At 35.5% G+C, this 18,712-nt stretch overlaps 1 protein-coding gene across 3 annotated transcripts in view; it reads left to right on the top strand.

Moving 5' to 3' along the window:
• Window positions 1–9,550, top strand: part of LOC150102233 (adipocyte plasma membrane-associated protein-like) — an 89,118-nt gene extending 79,568 nt beyond the window's left edge. For all 3 annotated transcript variants that reach the window (XM_090399118.1, XM_090399117.1, XM_090399116.1), the window contains exon 9: window positions 8,869–9,550. In XM_090399118.1, coding sequence (XP_090255244.1) covers window positions 8,869–9,072 — 204 coding nt within the window. In that variant the 3' untranslated portion in view covers window positions 9,073–9,550. The remainder of the gene's footprint in view (window positions 1–8,868) is intronic.
• The last annotated feature ends 9,162 nt before the right edge of the window (window positions 9,551–18,712 follow it).

Here is an 18,712-nt window from a genome sequence, read left to right as displayed (position 1 = left end):
ATTAAATAAATTTACATATTAAAAAATTGCTTTATTAAAAATATTTCGCCCTCACCACGAACAAACACCAAGTTTCATATCTCACAAAAATAACGTGCAAGCATATAATACACTGCCCAAACGAGCAGTGTCGGGAATGACTTGTAATGTGCAATACTTTAACAAGTGCAAATGAATATCAGCGAGATGGCTGCATTTGGCCAAACGCGATAATTCCGGCACTGTGTTAGATCACAGTGTATTTGTTTCGTAATCTACAGTGCTAATCGAACAATTCCAATTATTAACTATTCAATCACTGTCGAAACATAACTGTAACCTTTAATATGTTGTATTGCATTTATATAATGTTGTAAGCATTGTTATTATTTATAAACACAAACAAAATTTTAATTTTTTCCTTGGGGGTGCTGCTGTGTCGCAGTGCTAATGTATGGGCCGCCACTGTCCTGAATACTACAACACTCTCTGCTCAACTCTAAGACCTGCTGCAACACTCTGACATTGACATTTTTTCCATAAAAAAAAGTAAAATTTGGTATAAAGAAATCTTCAATCTCTTTTGCTGTAAACCTCTGCAGTTGGGTACTGACAACAACACTCTGTTTCATAATTTATTGAAGTTCCAAGGATACCCTAACAGGAGGGATCTTGCTTGGAGAATTGCATATGGCCACCTTCCAGTCAATACCATCAAATAGAGGTACTTTAACATTGAAGATTATTATTATTCAGGCCTCCATGTAGTCAAAAGACTCATCGTGGGAGGTCTTTCCTAAGTCTATCATACCACTCCTTAAACTCATTGACCATTCTCGCTCTCACCACTCCATCAGGCAATGCATTCCACGGTTCAACCACCCTCCATGCAAAGAAACCACTTTTCACCCTCTTGCTCACAGTTTCCTTTCGTAACAGGGATGGCCTCTTGTCATCACTCCTTCCCGCTGTTCAATCAAGCAAAAGAACTCCCCAGTGTCAACCCTGTAACCACCTCTCAACAGTTTAAAAGTCTCAATCATATCACCTCTCCTTCTTTTATCCACCAAACTCTGCAGTTTACATTCCCTCAGCCAATCCTCATAACTATCCTTGTACAGTCCTGAAACCATCTTTGTCATCCGTCTTTGTATCCTTTCCACAATTAATTTATCCCCTTCAAATCCTGGGGACCAAATCTGAGAACAATAGTCTAAGTGTGGTCTGATTAGAGACTTATACAACAGAATGATAACCCTTTTATCTCTGCAGGTCAGTGTCCTTTTCATAATTGCAGCAATTCTCTGTGTTACCTTCACCACCTTTGCGATATGTCCCCTAAATTTCAGGTTTCTATCAATCATCAACCCCAGATCTCTTGTCTTCCCTACTTCCTCCAGTATAACTCCTCCCATAGAGTATGCAGTGTCCCATCGATGTTTCCCAAACCTCAAGACCTTACATTTTGCCGCATTAAACCGAAATGCCCATTCATTTGCCCATATATCTAGCTTATTCAAATCCTCTTGCAGGGCTGCTGCATCTGCACTATTACTAATAATCCTTCCCAGCTTCGCATCATCTGCAAACAACTGAATATCCCCTTGCAATCAACTGGCAATGTCATTGATATAAAGGTTAAACAATATAGGTCCTAGTACTGAACCCTGTGGGACCCCACTTGTAACCCTCTGCCTCCTTGAAACTGCTCCACCATACACAACTCTCTGATGCCTATCAGACAGCCAATCCTGAATCCAGTTTACCAATCTGACATCCAGACCCATGTTCTGCAACTTGAATATCAGCTTATCATGTGGCACCCTGTCAAATGCCTTCGCTAAGTCTAAGAAAATTGCAGTATATGCCTTTCCCTCATCTAATGTTCTTGTAACTTTATTATAAAAGGCTAGCATATTGCTAAAACAAGAGCACCCTTTCACAAATCCATGTTGACTCTCACAGATAACATTACCCTCAACTGCCCAATGCTGTATACAGTCCCTCACTACTTTCTCCAAGATCTTAACAACTACTGATGACACACAGACTGATCCAATCTGTTACTGATTGGAAACAGTAGAACACACATTCTACAGCTTCTACACCTGTCAGCAATGGGAAGAGAATTTTGATATTTATAACTAATGAATTAAAATACATTTATGGAAGGTTAGCGAGAAACATGGATTTGAAAACCAGCAATATGTCATCTAAATGTTTTATAATATTGTATTCTGGAAATTTTATTGTTAGTCAGTTGATTTTTGTATTTAGAAAGAAGCATTCTAGGAGATATCAAATTTTTGACTAGATGGTGTAGACCACCCACATTATGCAATATTCACCAAGGAGAGATAAAATTCTGTCTATTTTTGCTATGCAAGGTTTTTTAAATAGTTCTATCCTCTTAATTCAATGTGATCTTATAGTCAATCATGTCTCCGTCAACCATGTCTCAGAGATCCCAATAATCTTTGGCCAGGCTGATGCTATCAGCGCCACCAATTCATCTCTTTTATTCCGGATACTCCTGGCATTAGTATAAAGCATAAAAATGTCACATTTTTATTTCTTTCCCGTTGATGCTTGTTATGTTAATCATGTCACTTTTGACCTCTGCTGAGTTGTAATTTGTTCCAGTAACTGACCTTTCACTGTTCAACCCTTTTTCCCAGCATTGTTTAACCAGACAGTAGCCCAGCTGGTATTGAATTATATTATTAGTATTATGTGACACCTCCAAAGGAGTCTTAGGACTCATGGTGTGTGTGTGTGTGTGTGTGTGTGGTGGGGGGCATCTACTATAAAACAACTCATCGTCTCTCTCCTACTTAATCCTCCATCTACATACAATGACATTACTGCTACCAGCATCAACACACCACACTACCCACCATCCACCACCACTAATTTTTTGTTTCTGTAAATTGTGTATGTGTCCTGTTGGCTGATTTGTCTATCATCTATTCTCCAAATATGTTCAAAAAATTTTAGTTTCCTTTGACTTATTTTCTGCATTAGATTCTCTTTGCAATACACAGTTCTACATTTATTACCTTTCATACTTATCCGATTCTAAGAATCTATGACATTTTCTTTTGAAAACCAATATTCATCTCACAAAGTCTTTGACCAGTTAAGGGGATAAAAATCCCTTATTGTTTTTTTCAGCCAGTAAGCTGAAAAAACAATATATAGTGACACACCTTTCTGGCAATCGTATAGCAAAAGTAAGTTCTTTTCACTTAAACTCTGATATTCCAGGTCTAGCTTCTCACTGATGAGACCTCAAAAAAGGTTGAAACCGGTCTGGGTAGTGACCTCTCCTCATAATGTAAAACAGTACTACATCTCCTAAGAGCTGTGTGTTTTTACATTATGAGAAAATCAAGAACAGTGAGGGATCTTGCTCCACCTTTGCAACAAGTTGCCGTGGTGTGGCACTACCAAGTAGTCACTTACGCTTGGATCCGCCGACAGTTCGTTGGCATGAAACGTTCAGATCGTAGTTTTAGATCTTAGTTTCGCTTACTGGCTGAAAAAACAAGGGATTTTTATTCCCTTAACTTATCAACCTTGTCAGAAAAAAATAGCCGTTTGGCTTTTCTTCTAAAGTCTTTGACCATTAGCCACCATTAGCCATGACTCACAACCGTAGGAGCACTTAGGAATATGTATGTTTCCAGCAGTCTCAGCTTTATGGGAAAGCTCACTTATTTATTTTCCATATCTTGTCCATTGCCTGTAGATTTACTTTAGCTTTTGTTATCCAGGATCTTATTTCTTTTATTACAGTCTAAATCTTGTTGCTGCCTAGGTATGTGAAGTTCCTAACCTCTTTCAGCTCTTGTCCGTTGACCTTTATTTACTTTTTCATCCTTTTCTCTCTGACTCTTGAGACTCTTTATAAAGCATCTCAAGTTATGTGAAAGAGTAATTCTTATGGAAAGGGAGCTCTAGGTATTGTTACATAAATCTAATTGTAATAAATTTGATGTATTACATTTATATACTTTGTGAAAATGCATTCTCACGATATTAGTATTAGCCATTGAGTTATGCCTATGATTAACAAGCATAACTCAGTGGCAAAAATTTTATAATAAATAATTATTTAATTCTATTATTCTGTAATTGTTATTGTTCCAACATACAGAGCAGATTAAATTCCCAGATGCCTTAAGCAATTTTTCAAAAACAATTATCCATATACCCATATACGAGGGGGGGGGAAAGATGAGGAGTTGCAATTATCACCATGATGGAATTGAAGAACCATGTAATGTACACATTATTCTACATATCCCACCATGATGTTTTACACTTGTTACAACACTACTGCATCATTTGCAATCCTCTGAGAAAAAAAAAAATCATCAGAAGATATCATTTTCGTTCTAGGTATTTATCATCAGAACTTCTCAGCCCCCCTCCTTGTGTGTGTGTGTGTGTGTGTGTGTGTGTGTGTGTGTGTGTGTGTGTGTGTGTGTGTGTGTGTGTGTGTGTGTGTGTTGTTTCATAGATATATATCCACAATTACATTAATTTCTCACTATAGCAGATACCATTATTTTAAATTTGCTCACAGTAATAAACCATTGAAAAGTCCTGCCAAAATCTCGCATTAATTTTCTAAGAAAATTAAACCTTCCATTGTAACAAACTATTAAGTCCAGTGTTTCCTGAAGTCCTGGTATCCGAATGGTCTTGGGGACATGTCCACTTTTTTTTATTATAATTTTTTTTTTACTTTTGTATTTTTTTTTTTTTTTGCTTGATTGTCACAGATAAATTCAGGTCCATTCTATAATTTATTTTTTAAGAACTTAGCATTATAAAGTTAAAAAAAAGTGTCTCTTGACATCTATTGAGTGTGGCCCTCCATTAGGGCCACATCTGGTGACAGCACGATCAAGATCAAACTGCATGGTTCATACTGTTTGCATTAAAAATTTTAATTCAAACCACATGGTTGAAATCATTACTAAATTTCCAAATCACTCATGTCTTAAACTGTAATCCTTAGCAATTATTTAACCACTGGTATATTGCATTAATCTATACTTTTTTAATTTTGTTTGTTGCAACTTGTAATGGATGTACAATTTATACATATACAGATAAACACTCTTATTTTTTTTTTTTTTTGAGCAATTGTGTTTGTCATCATCATCAAATTCCTGACATGTACCCTCAAGGGATGTACAGGATATGATAGTACTACATGAAAAATTTACATCATTACTAACTACTAACTTCCTATCTACAATTTTCCTCCAAATCAGTCAGTTAGTTGTCAAGACTCCAACATCATCAGATCTTATATTTCTATCATCTAAGGCACTTTGTGCCGTATCAATCCACCTATATCTTGGTCTTCCTCTGGGTCGTTTTCCTGCCAACCTGGCAGAGAACACTTGTTTTACTAATCTTTCCTCTCCCATTCTGTTTAAGTGACCATACCACCTGAGATTAGCTCTGCTAACACATTCCTGGATGCTGACAATGTCAAGTTCTTTCCTAATATCCTCATTTTTTAATATTATATTGCCATTGATGCCATCTGTTCATGCCCCTAATCTTTCTCAGAACTCTCATATCTGCGGTCTCTAGTCTTTGGTAAAGTGTTTTACTTCTGACCCAGCTTTCAGATTCATAAGTTAAAACTGGTTTGAACTTATGAATGGTAAATTAGCTGTCTTGTATACAGCTAATTTACCATATTCACTAAAAATCATGACTAAGTAGCTGAAATGTTTTACTTGTTCTACAGGTTCCTCATTCAGTTGACATTTTCAACGATTCTACCTATTTTCATTGTCTTTGTCTTTTTATTGCTGACCTTCATACCATATCTATTACAACAGTTATTCAATTTAGTCAGGGAATCTTGCATACATGTAGCGGATTTATTCAGAAGTATACCATTGTTCGCATAAAGCAAAGAGCTGACATTAACATCTCCAATTCTGATACCATGTTTAATACCACTTTCCTTCATAATGTGATCCATATAAATAATGAATAGCAGAGGGGATAATGTACATCCTTGTCTCACAAGACATTTAACATTAAACCATCCTCCTGTACTTCCTTCAATTCTAACTGCTGACTTGCAACTCAAATAAAGACTAAGTATTGCTTAATATAATGCACCATTGACACCATATAACTGTACCATATTGAATAGCTTCTCTCTTAGCACCTTGTCGTATGCCTTTTCCAGATCAACAAAACTTACATACAGATCTTTGTTATATACCCATGCTTTCTCAACTAATTGTCGTAAAGTGAAGATCTGATCCTGACAGCCTCTATTTGGCCTGAATCCAGCTTGTTCTTCACCAAGCTTTTCTTCCACAATTCTTCTCCACCGTTTCTCAAGTATACTGGCATAAATCTTGCCCAGAACACTCAGTAGGGAAATACCTCTGTAATTCTCACATTCAGTTTTATTTCCCTTTTTATATATGGGCACTATGAGAGCTCTACTCCAATCATCAGGAATTCGTCCCTCTGCCCAGACCTTCTGAACTATGCAGTGCAGCCACTGTGAGACTTTTATCCCACCATAACTTCAGCATTTCTGGTCGAATATCATCTACTCCTTTCCACATTTCAAGCCTTTGATGGCTTTTTCTACTTCAAGTATGGATATGTATTCCTGACTGTATGCCTGTTGAGTGTTTTTTACCACTGCTTGTTTCATTTAGCAATTTTTCGAAGTAGTTACTCCATACTTCAAGGATATCTTTTTCACCTGTTTTCCTGTCGCCTTTATCATCTCTAACTCCTTTTACAGCACTCTTTCCTCCATTCCTAAGCTTCTTCAACAACCTCCAGAATATCTTGTCACCTTCTTGATATTTATTTTCTATGTTTTTGCCAAAGTTCTCCCATGACTTTTGTTTAGCTTTCTTACATTTGTCTCTGTATTCTCTAAGAGCACAAGCTGACTTATTTGGCAGGAACTTTTGATATGCTTTCTTCTTTTCCTTCACTGTCTCTTTAACTTCCTGTGTCCACCATGGAGTTCTGATTTTTTTATCCTTGCACACAACCTCACCACATGCCTCTCTGGCAGAATCAATCAATGTTTTCTTCAGAGTTTGCCATTGAATCTCCAAGGTTTGATTCCTGTTCTCAAACTCTTTCATTTTCTTTTCAATAATCTTTCTGTATTTTAGTCCACAGTTAACATCTGAGAGCTGCTCAACTTTTATTCACTTTAAAACTTTCTTACATGTTATTCTTTTCAATATGAAATTCAATTTTATCCTGCTAAAGACTAAATAGTGATCACTTCCAATTTCAAATCCTCTGTACACCCTGGTGTCCTGCACTAAGGAGAAAACATCACTATCAACAATAACATAGTCAATGAGACTTTTCTTATTCCTAGCCTCTTCTCTCCATGGGAATTTGTGCACATTTTTATGTTGGAACATGGTGTTAGTAATAACCAGTCCATGTCCTGAGCAGAAATCCAACAAGTGTTTTCCATTACTATTAGCTTTGCTCTTTTCTCCAAATTTTCCCAAAACATTTTTTATGTCTGACAAACACGTCCTATTCTGCTATTTAGATCCCCAACAAGGACCAACTTTTCCTTTTTCATTGTGTCAGTTGCTTTCTCTAGAGCCTCAAAAAAATTTCTCCACTTCTACCTTAGTAATGCCTTCTGTGGGACCATAGGCACAAATAAGTCTCATTGTCCAGTTCCCCATTCTGATATTTGCTCACATCACTCTACTTGAGACTGACTGCCATTCAAGAAGATTAGCCTCGTATTTTGTGTTGAATACTATGGCTACTCCTTCTTTTCCTTGATTGTCATTGCCTGAATATAACATTTTGTATTTATTGCTCAGAAAGAGCTCACCAGTTTTTGTCTTTTTTTTGTTTCAGTCACCCCTATTATGTCAATCTGGTACTTATCTAATTCTTCAGCTAGCTCCATTTCTTTGCCATTCAGGCTTCTTATGTTGATAGTACTGATCTTTAACTCTGGTGATGTTGAGTTTGGGTGTGCTTTCAGATTTGTTCCAGTAGATGACTTTTCGTTGTTTGCCCTGGTTCCCTGGCAAAAACAACGGGGGGCCTTGTTTAACCGAGTGATGCCCCAGCCGGCATGAAATTTTGTCATGTTGTACCATCATTTTGTTTATTGTTTTAAGCCAATAAGAATACATTTTGGTCGGCTAAATCCCAAATCGCCAGCCCATCCTTGTTCGTTCAGTATCCAGGTAGATACCCAACAGGGTGCACCACGAGAAGGTGAGGACTGGACATTAGGTCAGATGTCCTGGTCGGTTCTCTGCATTCCTTTAAAGGCTATATGGAGGTCTCCTCTCAGTTATACAGCTTTGTCCCTTAGTGTTTGTTGGTTTAACAAATCTTAAAGTGCAGTCTAATAAGGATATTAAACATATTTAATTAATATTAACACCTCTTTTCTATTTCTTAATTAATATGAATCACTGGTTAAAAAGAGGGATATTTGAAACACAATAGAAATTAATGATTGTGATAACTGTGAGAAAGAACATGTTGATGCATCAGAATCAAATAGTTGTAATGAAAGTAATGAGCATGAGCCATTAATTTATAATCGATATGCTAAATAAAAACCTTTTATAATTATTCCTAGTTCTCCTAAATTATTTTTGTGAATTTTGGGGATGCACTAGTATTATTAAACTTTTAAAAGGTGGATATGCTGGTCTTATTAAATTTTTAAAAGGAGTACCTGGGCACTGAACATTTAGGAAACACTGCTCTAGTCCATACAAGTTCACTGTAGTTGCTAGTTGACAGTTATTTTTATTAGTTTCAAATTTTATTTCATCGGTGTCATGATTTTTATTTTACTTTTTTTTTTTACAGATTTTAACTGGTCGTGGTATGGTTGATGTTCTGCCAGCTCATGGCTTAGTTATAGAGCTAAATGAGAATGGAAAAATTGTACAGAGTTTGCATTCTCCTGATGGTAAAATTAGCCACATTTCAGAAGTTTTGGAATATGACAACTTTTTGTATTTAGGTTCCTGGAGAAATCCTTATTTAGGGAAATTAAAGTTAGAACAATAGAATCTGTGAACTGAGAACTGGTATACTTCTCCTTTACCACGTCAAGCCAGGTCATTGATATGGCAGGAACAGTAAATCACTTCTACTATGAGAAGTATTTAAAATCAGCATCACATAGGAAGAGCTGTTCACACAATGAACTGCTCTTCCTATCTTGCTTTCTACTTGATCCACTGCAGAGTAATAATGTAGGATGCTCCTTTTATCATGCATATGAGTATACAGATGCAAATCTCCTTTCTACTTGTGATGGAATCCTTTGTGAAAAGAGCAACATCTTGATTAGGGTATCAAGAACAGTCATATAGAAAACTTTATAAGTTGAACATATGTTCTTAGATTTCATTCCAGATTTCTTTAATTAAAGGATGATTAAGGAAATGGCTAAATGATGCATGTAGAAAAGTAAAATGCACTTGCATAAAATGACAGTTTATGAAAGAATAATTTGAGGTATTAAAAATCATGTAAGTACTTATGCTCATAGAAATTTTTTCTGTTAAAACTTGGGGGGGGGGTAAGAAAGAAGATATAACAATTACTAAAATACTTCCTTGTATAGCAGGGATATATATATATCAGTGGTGTTGTGTGCCCATTTCAGTTGGATGTGCTGTCATGGCTAATGCAACCCACTGTACATGTTGTTTCAAGCATTTTTATTGATAAATGAAAGTTTTAAGAGTGTAGCACATCAGTGCTCATCTTAATTGGTCTAATGCAAATAATTGTAGGATAACTTTATATTTTGTATACTTTAATTTATTAATTAATTGTAACCAAATCTCCACAGAGTGGGGGACAATGTGTTTAAGATACTGTATATTAGAAAACAATAATGAAGAAGAATGTTATATTTGGTTGATATATTTAAATTACTCAAAGGTGTAAAATATGGAAGAGGAGGATGAAGCATACTTCCTTCGAATACAATACAGTTTCCCCATTGTAAATATGGGCAAAAAACTGATATATTTATCGAAAATTACACATTAAAAACTTGTCTATATTATATATATATATAGAAACTTGCCTATCACATCAGTTCACACTTCACACATGCAAAACAGATGAAACTCAGAAAACGAAAACAGCAAACTCATGACAAATGACAACATTTAATTGGATTGGTTGACACAATAACCAATCTCAGCCTCTAGGTGCTATTGTCTTAGAGCTCACCCTGTCTCGCCTTCTGAGCACTAAGAATTTGACCACCTGTGCCATCTGTACATCTTTTCAAAGGGCTCAAAGGTGCATGTATTTTGAATGCACATTCGGCTATTGACACGAATGCAATGTTTTCACATCTAAAAGTGTTCTCTTCATAAAGCATTAGTGTATTGTGTTTACTTTTAGATATCACGCAAAGTCTGGAAACAATTAGGGGAGTCTTTAACAGGAATAAATGCAAAATTATGATATTGCTATTCAGTGAATGAGCACCGCATATCTAGCACACCCAGAATATTTCCCCCTGATATGTATATTGCTTGGAAAGAAACTAATGGACACATCATAGCCACAGCGCCCACCTGAATAAGATGTAGAACTTCCTTTCACTGCGATGTCTGCAACAGTCCTACAAGGTATTATTTCCACAAGAGTACAATAGCAATCAATGGGAATTTTGGATTATTTTTCCTATAGGCATGTAGTGAAGTCTCCTGGACTGTTGTGAGGCAAATGTCCTTTGACCTCATCCGATGCTCCAGTTCATTCCACAGATGTTAAATACAGTTGAGATCAGGGCCCTGTGGAGGCGAGTCAAGCATGGTGACATTCATGTCCACAAACCAGACAGTTATAGCAGCAGCCTTATGACACAATGCATTGTCTTGCTGAAAGGGACAATGGTCAGTTCCATAGAGACCCCACAAAGTAGGAAGCATCGTATTGTCCAGAATGTTCAATACCTCTTGGCACCACAAACAGAGGTCAGAGATCAAACCAAGAATAACAGGACCAACACTGCCACCTTCAAATGTCATAGTTGTGGTTATGCACTCTGGAAAGAGTCTGTCGTTCACTGGGCATCTGCCATAGGACATCCCCAATTTATTAACAGATTAAGACCTTATAATTCTTAGTTCAGTATAATAATAGCATGGTAGCCATTAATTATAGCATTTCATTGGAGGTGGGAAAAAGGTAACAATATATGAATAATAATAATTATAGAATTTCAAAGTAATAAATTTATCTTGTAATCTGGTTTGACTGGTGGTTAAGATACTCAGTTTCTTAGCAACAGGCTGTGGGTTCATGTCTAGCATGAACTTGGATGATTGTAATTGTTTTCAGGAGCAAATTCATTTCCCCCTGTGAACCCCCCCTCCTCATTTATTGGACTCTGAAGTGGCTTGAAATGTTTAGTCTTTACATTGGAGTTACCCGCCCGCACTACAAGATCACTATCTTTTTTTGACTCACAAGTAAAACAGCATTATTCTAGCCGTTGCTTATTACACAACAAAGGATATGGACATATACAGTGGCACACCCAGAGGGGGGACAAGAAGCCCTGCCCCCTCAAAGAAAAAGGGAAAAAAAAACACTAGAAAATTTTTCAAAAATCTTTTCCTAATTAAAATTCATTTTTTTTATTTATGTTGTGTAGTGTTATGAATTAGCGATCATTGCAAATGCTCAGTCATAGGTCGTGTGTATTCTCAAATTGTCTACTCAACCCCCCACCCCCTAAGATTAAATCTGGAGTGCACCACTGGATATATAAGAAATAAAATATTTGGTTTTATTTGGATGTGTTTATCATAATGCATATCAAAATTATGATATAGATGAAGTTATTTATTCATCTTTAGCAAGGTACTGATAGCCAAGGAATTCTTTACTGAAACAATACTAATGCTACCAAACCAATATAAACAAGTATTGTTTAGCTAGCAAATGTGTAGGAATAAAAATTTGCATATGTTATCAGTAATATAAACATAAATGTAATGTTTTCAAAGTTTCCTGATATATTATCGAAAGTCTTTTATGAAAATAATTAAAACCAGTTTCATAAATTATTTAAATTTCCTAGATAACTGAAATAATTTGAGACGCTGTTTAAAATCTTACATAATTATATTGAAATATTTTGCTAGCTACAACGAATTAGAATCACAGTTAGTTATTCTTTATCTTCTTATGAGACCACTTGAGTCGTTTTATCATGCATGGATGTATAATAACATAAATTGTCTCAGCGTAATGAGAATTTGTGCGCACAAGATTAGAAAATTGTGATTTTTTTTTTTATTATTAGAATAAAACTGAAGTTTACATTTTTTCTATAACGAGGGTGCATTTTGCATACGTATCAAATGCACATGAAAAATGTATTTATGTCCTTCATATGTTCTTTCTGTGAATTTTACTAGGATAGTAATGAGAAAGGGAACAAGGAAAAAAACATTGTAAAAAACCGTATAAATTTAATTGATCAACATTAGTTCATCAATTAAATATTCATTTGTAACATGATTTAATACATATTTTCAAGGCAGAATATCTCTTTGAATTGCAGAATCTGCGTCTTGTTTTTAGATATCACTTTAAAGAAGGTGGGATAATTCCTGAAAAATAGAATCAATGGAAGTCATTTCATCAGATATTACAAATGTGAGATTATGATAAGGGAAATCGCCTACTCCGAAACAGAAATCTGAGCACCATGATGAAATAATCTGAATACTAAAACCTCTTCTTGTCTTGATGGCATCACTCCAATTGTCAAACGTTCCACTTCAGAACTAACCACTCTCCTGTATTGTCTCTCTACAATCTTATACGTAGCTGATATTTATCTCAATGCATGGAAACAATCACATATGCAGCCTATTCCAAAAGTGGGATATAGAAGTCTATGGTCAAATCACTGGCCAATCACCATCTTGTCACTCTTCTCCAAAATAATAGAAAAAATTCACCAATTGCCAATTTCTCCACTACTTAGAACCCTACCAATTAACCACCGATCACCAGTATGGATTCCGCCACTCAACATTCCCAGATGACTTCCTCACTCACATCACCCATTACTAGACATGTGGAATGAAAGGTTCAGAGAAACTTATGTCGTTGCTCTTTACTGTTACAGAAGTTTTGATCATGTCTGGGATCGAGGTTTAAATAATTGCCATACTTTGGCCTACCATCAGTAATTCAGTTTCCAGCTTCCTCTCTGGTCCTTCACTACCTATCAAGTTGGATAGCATGCACTCTTCGAGCCTTACCATGAATCAGAAGTAACAGGACTAGATGATTTTGTACTATCATGTTCTCTTTCTTCAGTACTACATAAATCGACTACTCCCAGTGGCCACTAATCCTATTCACAGCTGTGCAGATGACAGTGCTCTCCATCATCATACTCATTTGTCGAGCCATGCAACTTGTGGTGTCCTGAGAGCACCACAGTGAACAGTCAGTATTATTTGGGAGTAATGCAATGTCTAATTTGCACTGCAAAGTACTCCATCGTTATGCTCAATGTTAAGTAGTTTCATCAAAAAACTAAACAATATCCCAATGCAGACTCGTGTGAATGTATAATAATCACGTGCTCGTTCGTAAACGAAACACGTTTTCCAGTTAGAAAGATGCAAACTTTTTTTTGAAGTCCTACTCGCTCATTATTCTGAAATTTAGAAATTGTAGGAACCCTGAAGTATATCCACTTGTAATGGAAAATGTTATTAGCTGTTAATTGGATCAAAGAGAGAATAACTATTTTGGTGAACATATACGCATAAAACAAAAAGAAGACATGCATCCAGAATAGTGTCTGCATAATCTTGACTTCTCTGTTTTAATGAGAATTGATAGAAAAGGAAAGAAATAAAAGGTGCACTCTTTTCCACACCACCTCCGAGGTAGAGTACCAGGCGCGCTTTTTTTTTAACGTGGTATCCCCAATAGGCCTAATCCACGATTTAGTAGTAGTAATAGTGAATAAAATTTTTAATTTAATTTATTCTGTCAAAAGAGATGAATACTGTTTTATATCAAGAAAAAAAAATTGATATTATTAATTTAAAGACTGATCTCTTGAGTACACCGGCGGTCACCTTAAATCTTGAAGACTCGCATTCCCCCACATCTCTTTTTGATATCTCTCGCACAGCCATCCTCTCATCCAAAATGGTAATTTATATTCCAATCCCATACGTCCACTTATGTGACAGCCATTAGTGCTTAATATTGTCAAAGGCTTTAGCAAAGTCCAAAATTTTCATGGTGTAACCATTCGCCTACTCTAACTCAACCATGACATTGTTATACACACATCGCACTGTCTTCCTTACTATGAAATTCTTCAACTACTACCACCATTAATGCTATCTACAGTCCATCACCACCCACAACAACAATGGTTGGGTTTTCTTCTGTGAATTGTGTGTTCTCATTGCCGATTTTCCTATAGGAGCGATGAAAAATCTGAGCTTCTGGAGAAAAAATCAAAGTGTACATATGAGCACGTCGATTATACTGTACGTGCTTAGTATACACTGAAAAAAGCCAATGACATAGAATATGCACATGTGCATTAGTGTACTTAGGGGAAAGGGGGGATACTAGATAACTCTAAATAATCATGAAAATATAGAAATTTCTATTGATCAGATGCTATTATCCAGAAGGTAAAATAGCCTACAAAAAGCACTGTTTATGTTAATCGTTATAGTAATGATATGATAGTCTTAATGAAAATTCAGTTCTTACTTCAGATATGCAAGATTATATGAGAATGAGGGGGCACAGTTCATAAGTTCGCTTTTAAGAAACAAAATTTCTATCATAAAAACAAAAAATTCTTAGAATGATCAATATTAAAATTAATAAGGCCGGATATAATAAAAATTTTAAAAAATTGTATGTTGCTGCCTCTTTGATCAGCCATCTGTTTACAATTTGCAGCGAGAGCAGGTTAAATGCTTGCCTACAGAATGTTGTGTCTACTGCAGTCTATCTAAAGTGAAACGGTGAACGGTTTTTATACGCAGAAACGAATTTTCGTACAAAACATCTGTTGCTAGTTAACCAGTCATATGGTATGCATCTCAGTAGGCAACTGACATTAGCGCAGTGCGGACTATTATTTCGTCTCTGTGTCGTTGTGTAATAATTTCTTATGGGTATAAAATAGAAATGGAATCAAAAATTTAAAAAAAAAGTTACCAGTGCACAAAATCGTAAGCGTCATGCTGCGAAAGAAGCAGATATTAAGAAACAAACTGGGGCTCTTAATAAATTTGTTAAAATATTCTGATGCAGATTGAGTTGTAACTAATTCAATACATCAGAAATCAGAGTTGAACAACTGTGCACATCATCCAGTTTGCATGAAAGTACTATTGCAACTATTGAACAAGATAACAAAAACAGGAGAAGATTTAGTTGTAATTCACCATTGACAGCCATCAGAAATGCAATGGGTAAGTAAAATTAATGCAATCCGCCCTCTACGATATCAGTTAGGAGAAATTTACGATGCATTTTTTGAAATTTTAAATAATGAAAATTTTAATAAAGAAACTCCGTGAAGCACACACATTATGTGCTAAAATAAAGGACTACAAATTTATTTGCTCTCTTATAACTAAGCATGACTTAACAAAATAAACCCTGTGAGTAAAATGCTTCAAGACAAAAATATGAACATCACACTTGCTTTAGAATCTATTGAAAACTTAAAAATATTCTTACAAGAGTATCGATCAGATACAAATTTTAAAGAAGTTGTAGAAACGGCAAAAGAACTGAGTGAAGAGGTGGATGGAAAACAAGAATTTAAAACTGGTACAGAAGTTCGACGACGAAAGAAGACACAACAATTTAACTACGAGCATCATGAAGAAACGCCACAATCGCCAGAAGATAAATTTAGAGTAAATATGTTTTATACACTTCTAGACATTGCAATGTGTTCGTTAATAGAATGTTTTGAACAAATAAAAACATATTATGATAATTTCAATTTCTTGTATAGTTTACTACAAATTAATAACGAAGATTTACGAAAAAATTGCGACGATTTAGAGATTCTCTTGAAGGAAGGAGACAATAAAGACGTAAATGCAATAGAACTATATGACGAGTTATGTGCTTTCCGGGATATTTTTTGGAAGGATAATTTAAATATTCAAAATCCTTTCGATATTCTTAATTTTATTGTGTCCAATAATTTATCTTTCCCCATCTTTTCAATTGCTTTGAGAATACTATTAACCTTGCCTGTTAGTGTAGCGAGCGGTGAACGTCCCTTTTCCAAGTTGAAATTGATTAAAACCTACTTAAGAACAAGTATGTCACAAAAAAGCTTGTTAGTTTGGCATTAATAGCTATTGAAAATGATATATGTGCGGAATTAGACGTTGAGACCATTATTTCTAATTTTGTGAATATGAAATCAAAAACCCTAACATTTTAATAAAAGAAATTTCAAGTATGTTTATGTAATTTAATTTATTTTCTGTTATTCTGTAAAGATGTTATTTTTTGAATACTTATATTAAATGTTCTAATTATTTCTGAATTCTTTTCTTATTTTCTCATCTATCTTGAGTTTCTTTTATTTTCCTAAAAGATAGTTCCACTTGTAAAAAAATTTTTAATAATTTTTATAAGTTACTAAGAATTTAGTAACTTGTAAAATGCAAGAATTTTTTAAACTTTAGTTCAAATAAATGTTAACTTTAATTAAAATTCATTTTTAATTTTTTTAGCGATTCGGGTCGGTGAGAAGGCTATAATCCCTGTATCATTATATTCAACGATTAAAGTGAAGTGGCTTTAATAATATTAAGGGGATACAAATCCATTGTTATTTAACTGCCAGTAAGCAAAACTCTAAGATCGAGAATTAAGGATGCCAGAAAAATAGCCGTTTGGTTTTCAATTTATGTAATAATATACAAACACACCTTTATGGAATTCGTACAGTAAAGGTATGCAAGTTCTTTTCACTTTAACCTTGTTATCTTCCAGGTCTACCTACTCACTGATGAGACCTCAAAAAAGGTTGAAACCGGTCTGGGTAGTGACCTCTCCTCATAATGTAATTACAGTATTACATCCCCTAGGGGCTGTGTTTTTACATTATGAGAAAATATCAAGGACAGTGCGGGAACTACCTCCACCTTTGCTTCAAGTTGCCTTAGTGTTGTACTACCAAGTGGTCATTTACACTTGGATTCGCCGATAGTTTTTCGGTGTGTGTGTATATATATATAAGAGCCTGCGTAGCTCAGTGGATGTGGCGTTTGCCATTTCTAAGCCTTTTTTCGACCGGCTCCCGAGTTAGTCGATCTCTGGCACAGGCAAGCAGGTTTTTCCTCCCGGAAACTCGGGTTTTTCGTCCTGTAAACTCGAGAAAATCGACCGTAGAACCCACATTATATCAGACATTAAATATATTGTGTTAGGGACCAAGAGATAGCGGCACATTTGAGCCGTCTCTCTTCACTGCGTACCGCTTAATTAGTGATAGCCTTGGGCCATCTATCTCTGATTGATACTAGTGGAGATTGAACTGACCACTCAGTCTTCAAAAGTTAGATAGGGCTAAATGGCCTCGCCTACTCCCCGTATACGGGAATAAAATGGCGTTAGCTGATTTTTTATATATATATATATATATATATATATATATATATGAAACTCATAGGTTCGTAGTTCTCGATCTTAGAGTTTTGCTTACTGGCAGTTAAACAAGGGATTTGTATCCCTTTAATTATTATTAAGGATGCCAGAAAAATAGCCGTTTGGCTTTCAATTTGTGAAGTGGCTTTATCAAAATTTGCTTAACGTTTGGGAATTTTTTGAATATTTGGGTTTTTAACGATTATCCTGCCTAGTCAACATCCCTGGTTCGTTATATTTAGCAAACCAACGTGTGGCTGTTCTGTCAAAATTTATTTAAGAAATTTCAAATAATTTAAATTTTTATTATCATAAAAGAACCACACACGTCCGGATCGTTACAGGGGCGCTTAGATTGAAATTGCATGCGGGCGTCAAAGATCCTAGCTTCAGTTCTGCTATCATTCTTTAATATAAATTCGTCAATCAGATGAAAAATTAATATTAGAAGTTATTGAAGTCTACTCTCCAACATTCATTGTCTATCCTAATTAAGAGATACAATTTATATTCATATTATTACTGTTGCAATGTTAAAGACCTGCATTGTACTACGATCGTCATCACAAACATGAAAAATTGTGATGACGATAGATTGATAGTCTTCTCAAAGATAGTGGTGGAGAGGATCCAGAGGCGAGTGACCAAGATGATAGCAGGTCTGTGGAATGAACCGTATGAGAACAGGTTGAGGATTTGTGGGTTGCAAAAATTGGTTGATAGGCGGAGGAGGGGAGATATGATTGAGACATTCAAATTACTGAAAGGTTTCTATAAAATTAATTCAGAAGATATTTTTGAGAACAGGGCTGGTTGTGGGAGGACTAGGGGACATCCATGGAAACTGGGCAAAAGTGTGGTTAGTAAAGGTGTTAGAGCTGGGTTCTTTACTTTTAGAGTAGTGAATGAGTGGAATGCGCTCCCTGAGTCTGTAGTGGATGCTGTGACAGTGAATGAGTTTAAGGCGAGGTATGATAGATACTGTATG

The sequence above is a fragment of the Typopeltis vanoorti genome, chromosome 10, assembly GCF_054136105.1.
Source record: "Typopeltis vanoorti isolate ZY-2024b chromosome 10, IOZ_Tvanoo_1.0, whole genome shotgun sequence".
Taxonomy (NCBI): Eukaryota; Metazoa; Arthropoda; class Arachnida; order Uropygi; family Thelyphonidae; genus Typopeltis; species Typopeltis vanoorti.
Note: the sequence above shows the minus strand (reverse complement) of the source record. Positions and strands in the feature narration are given on the sequence as shown.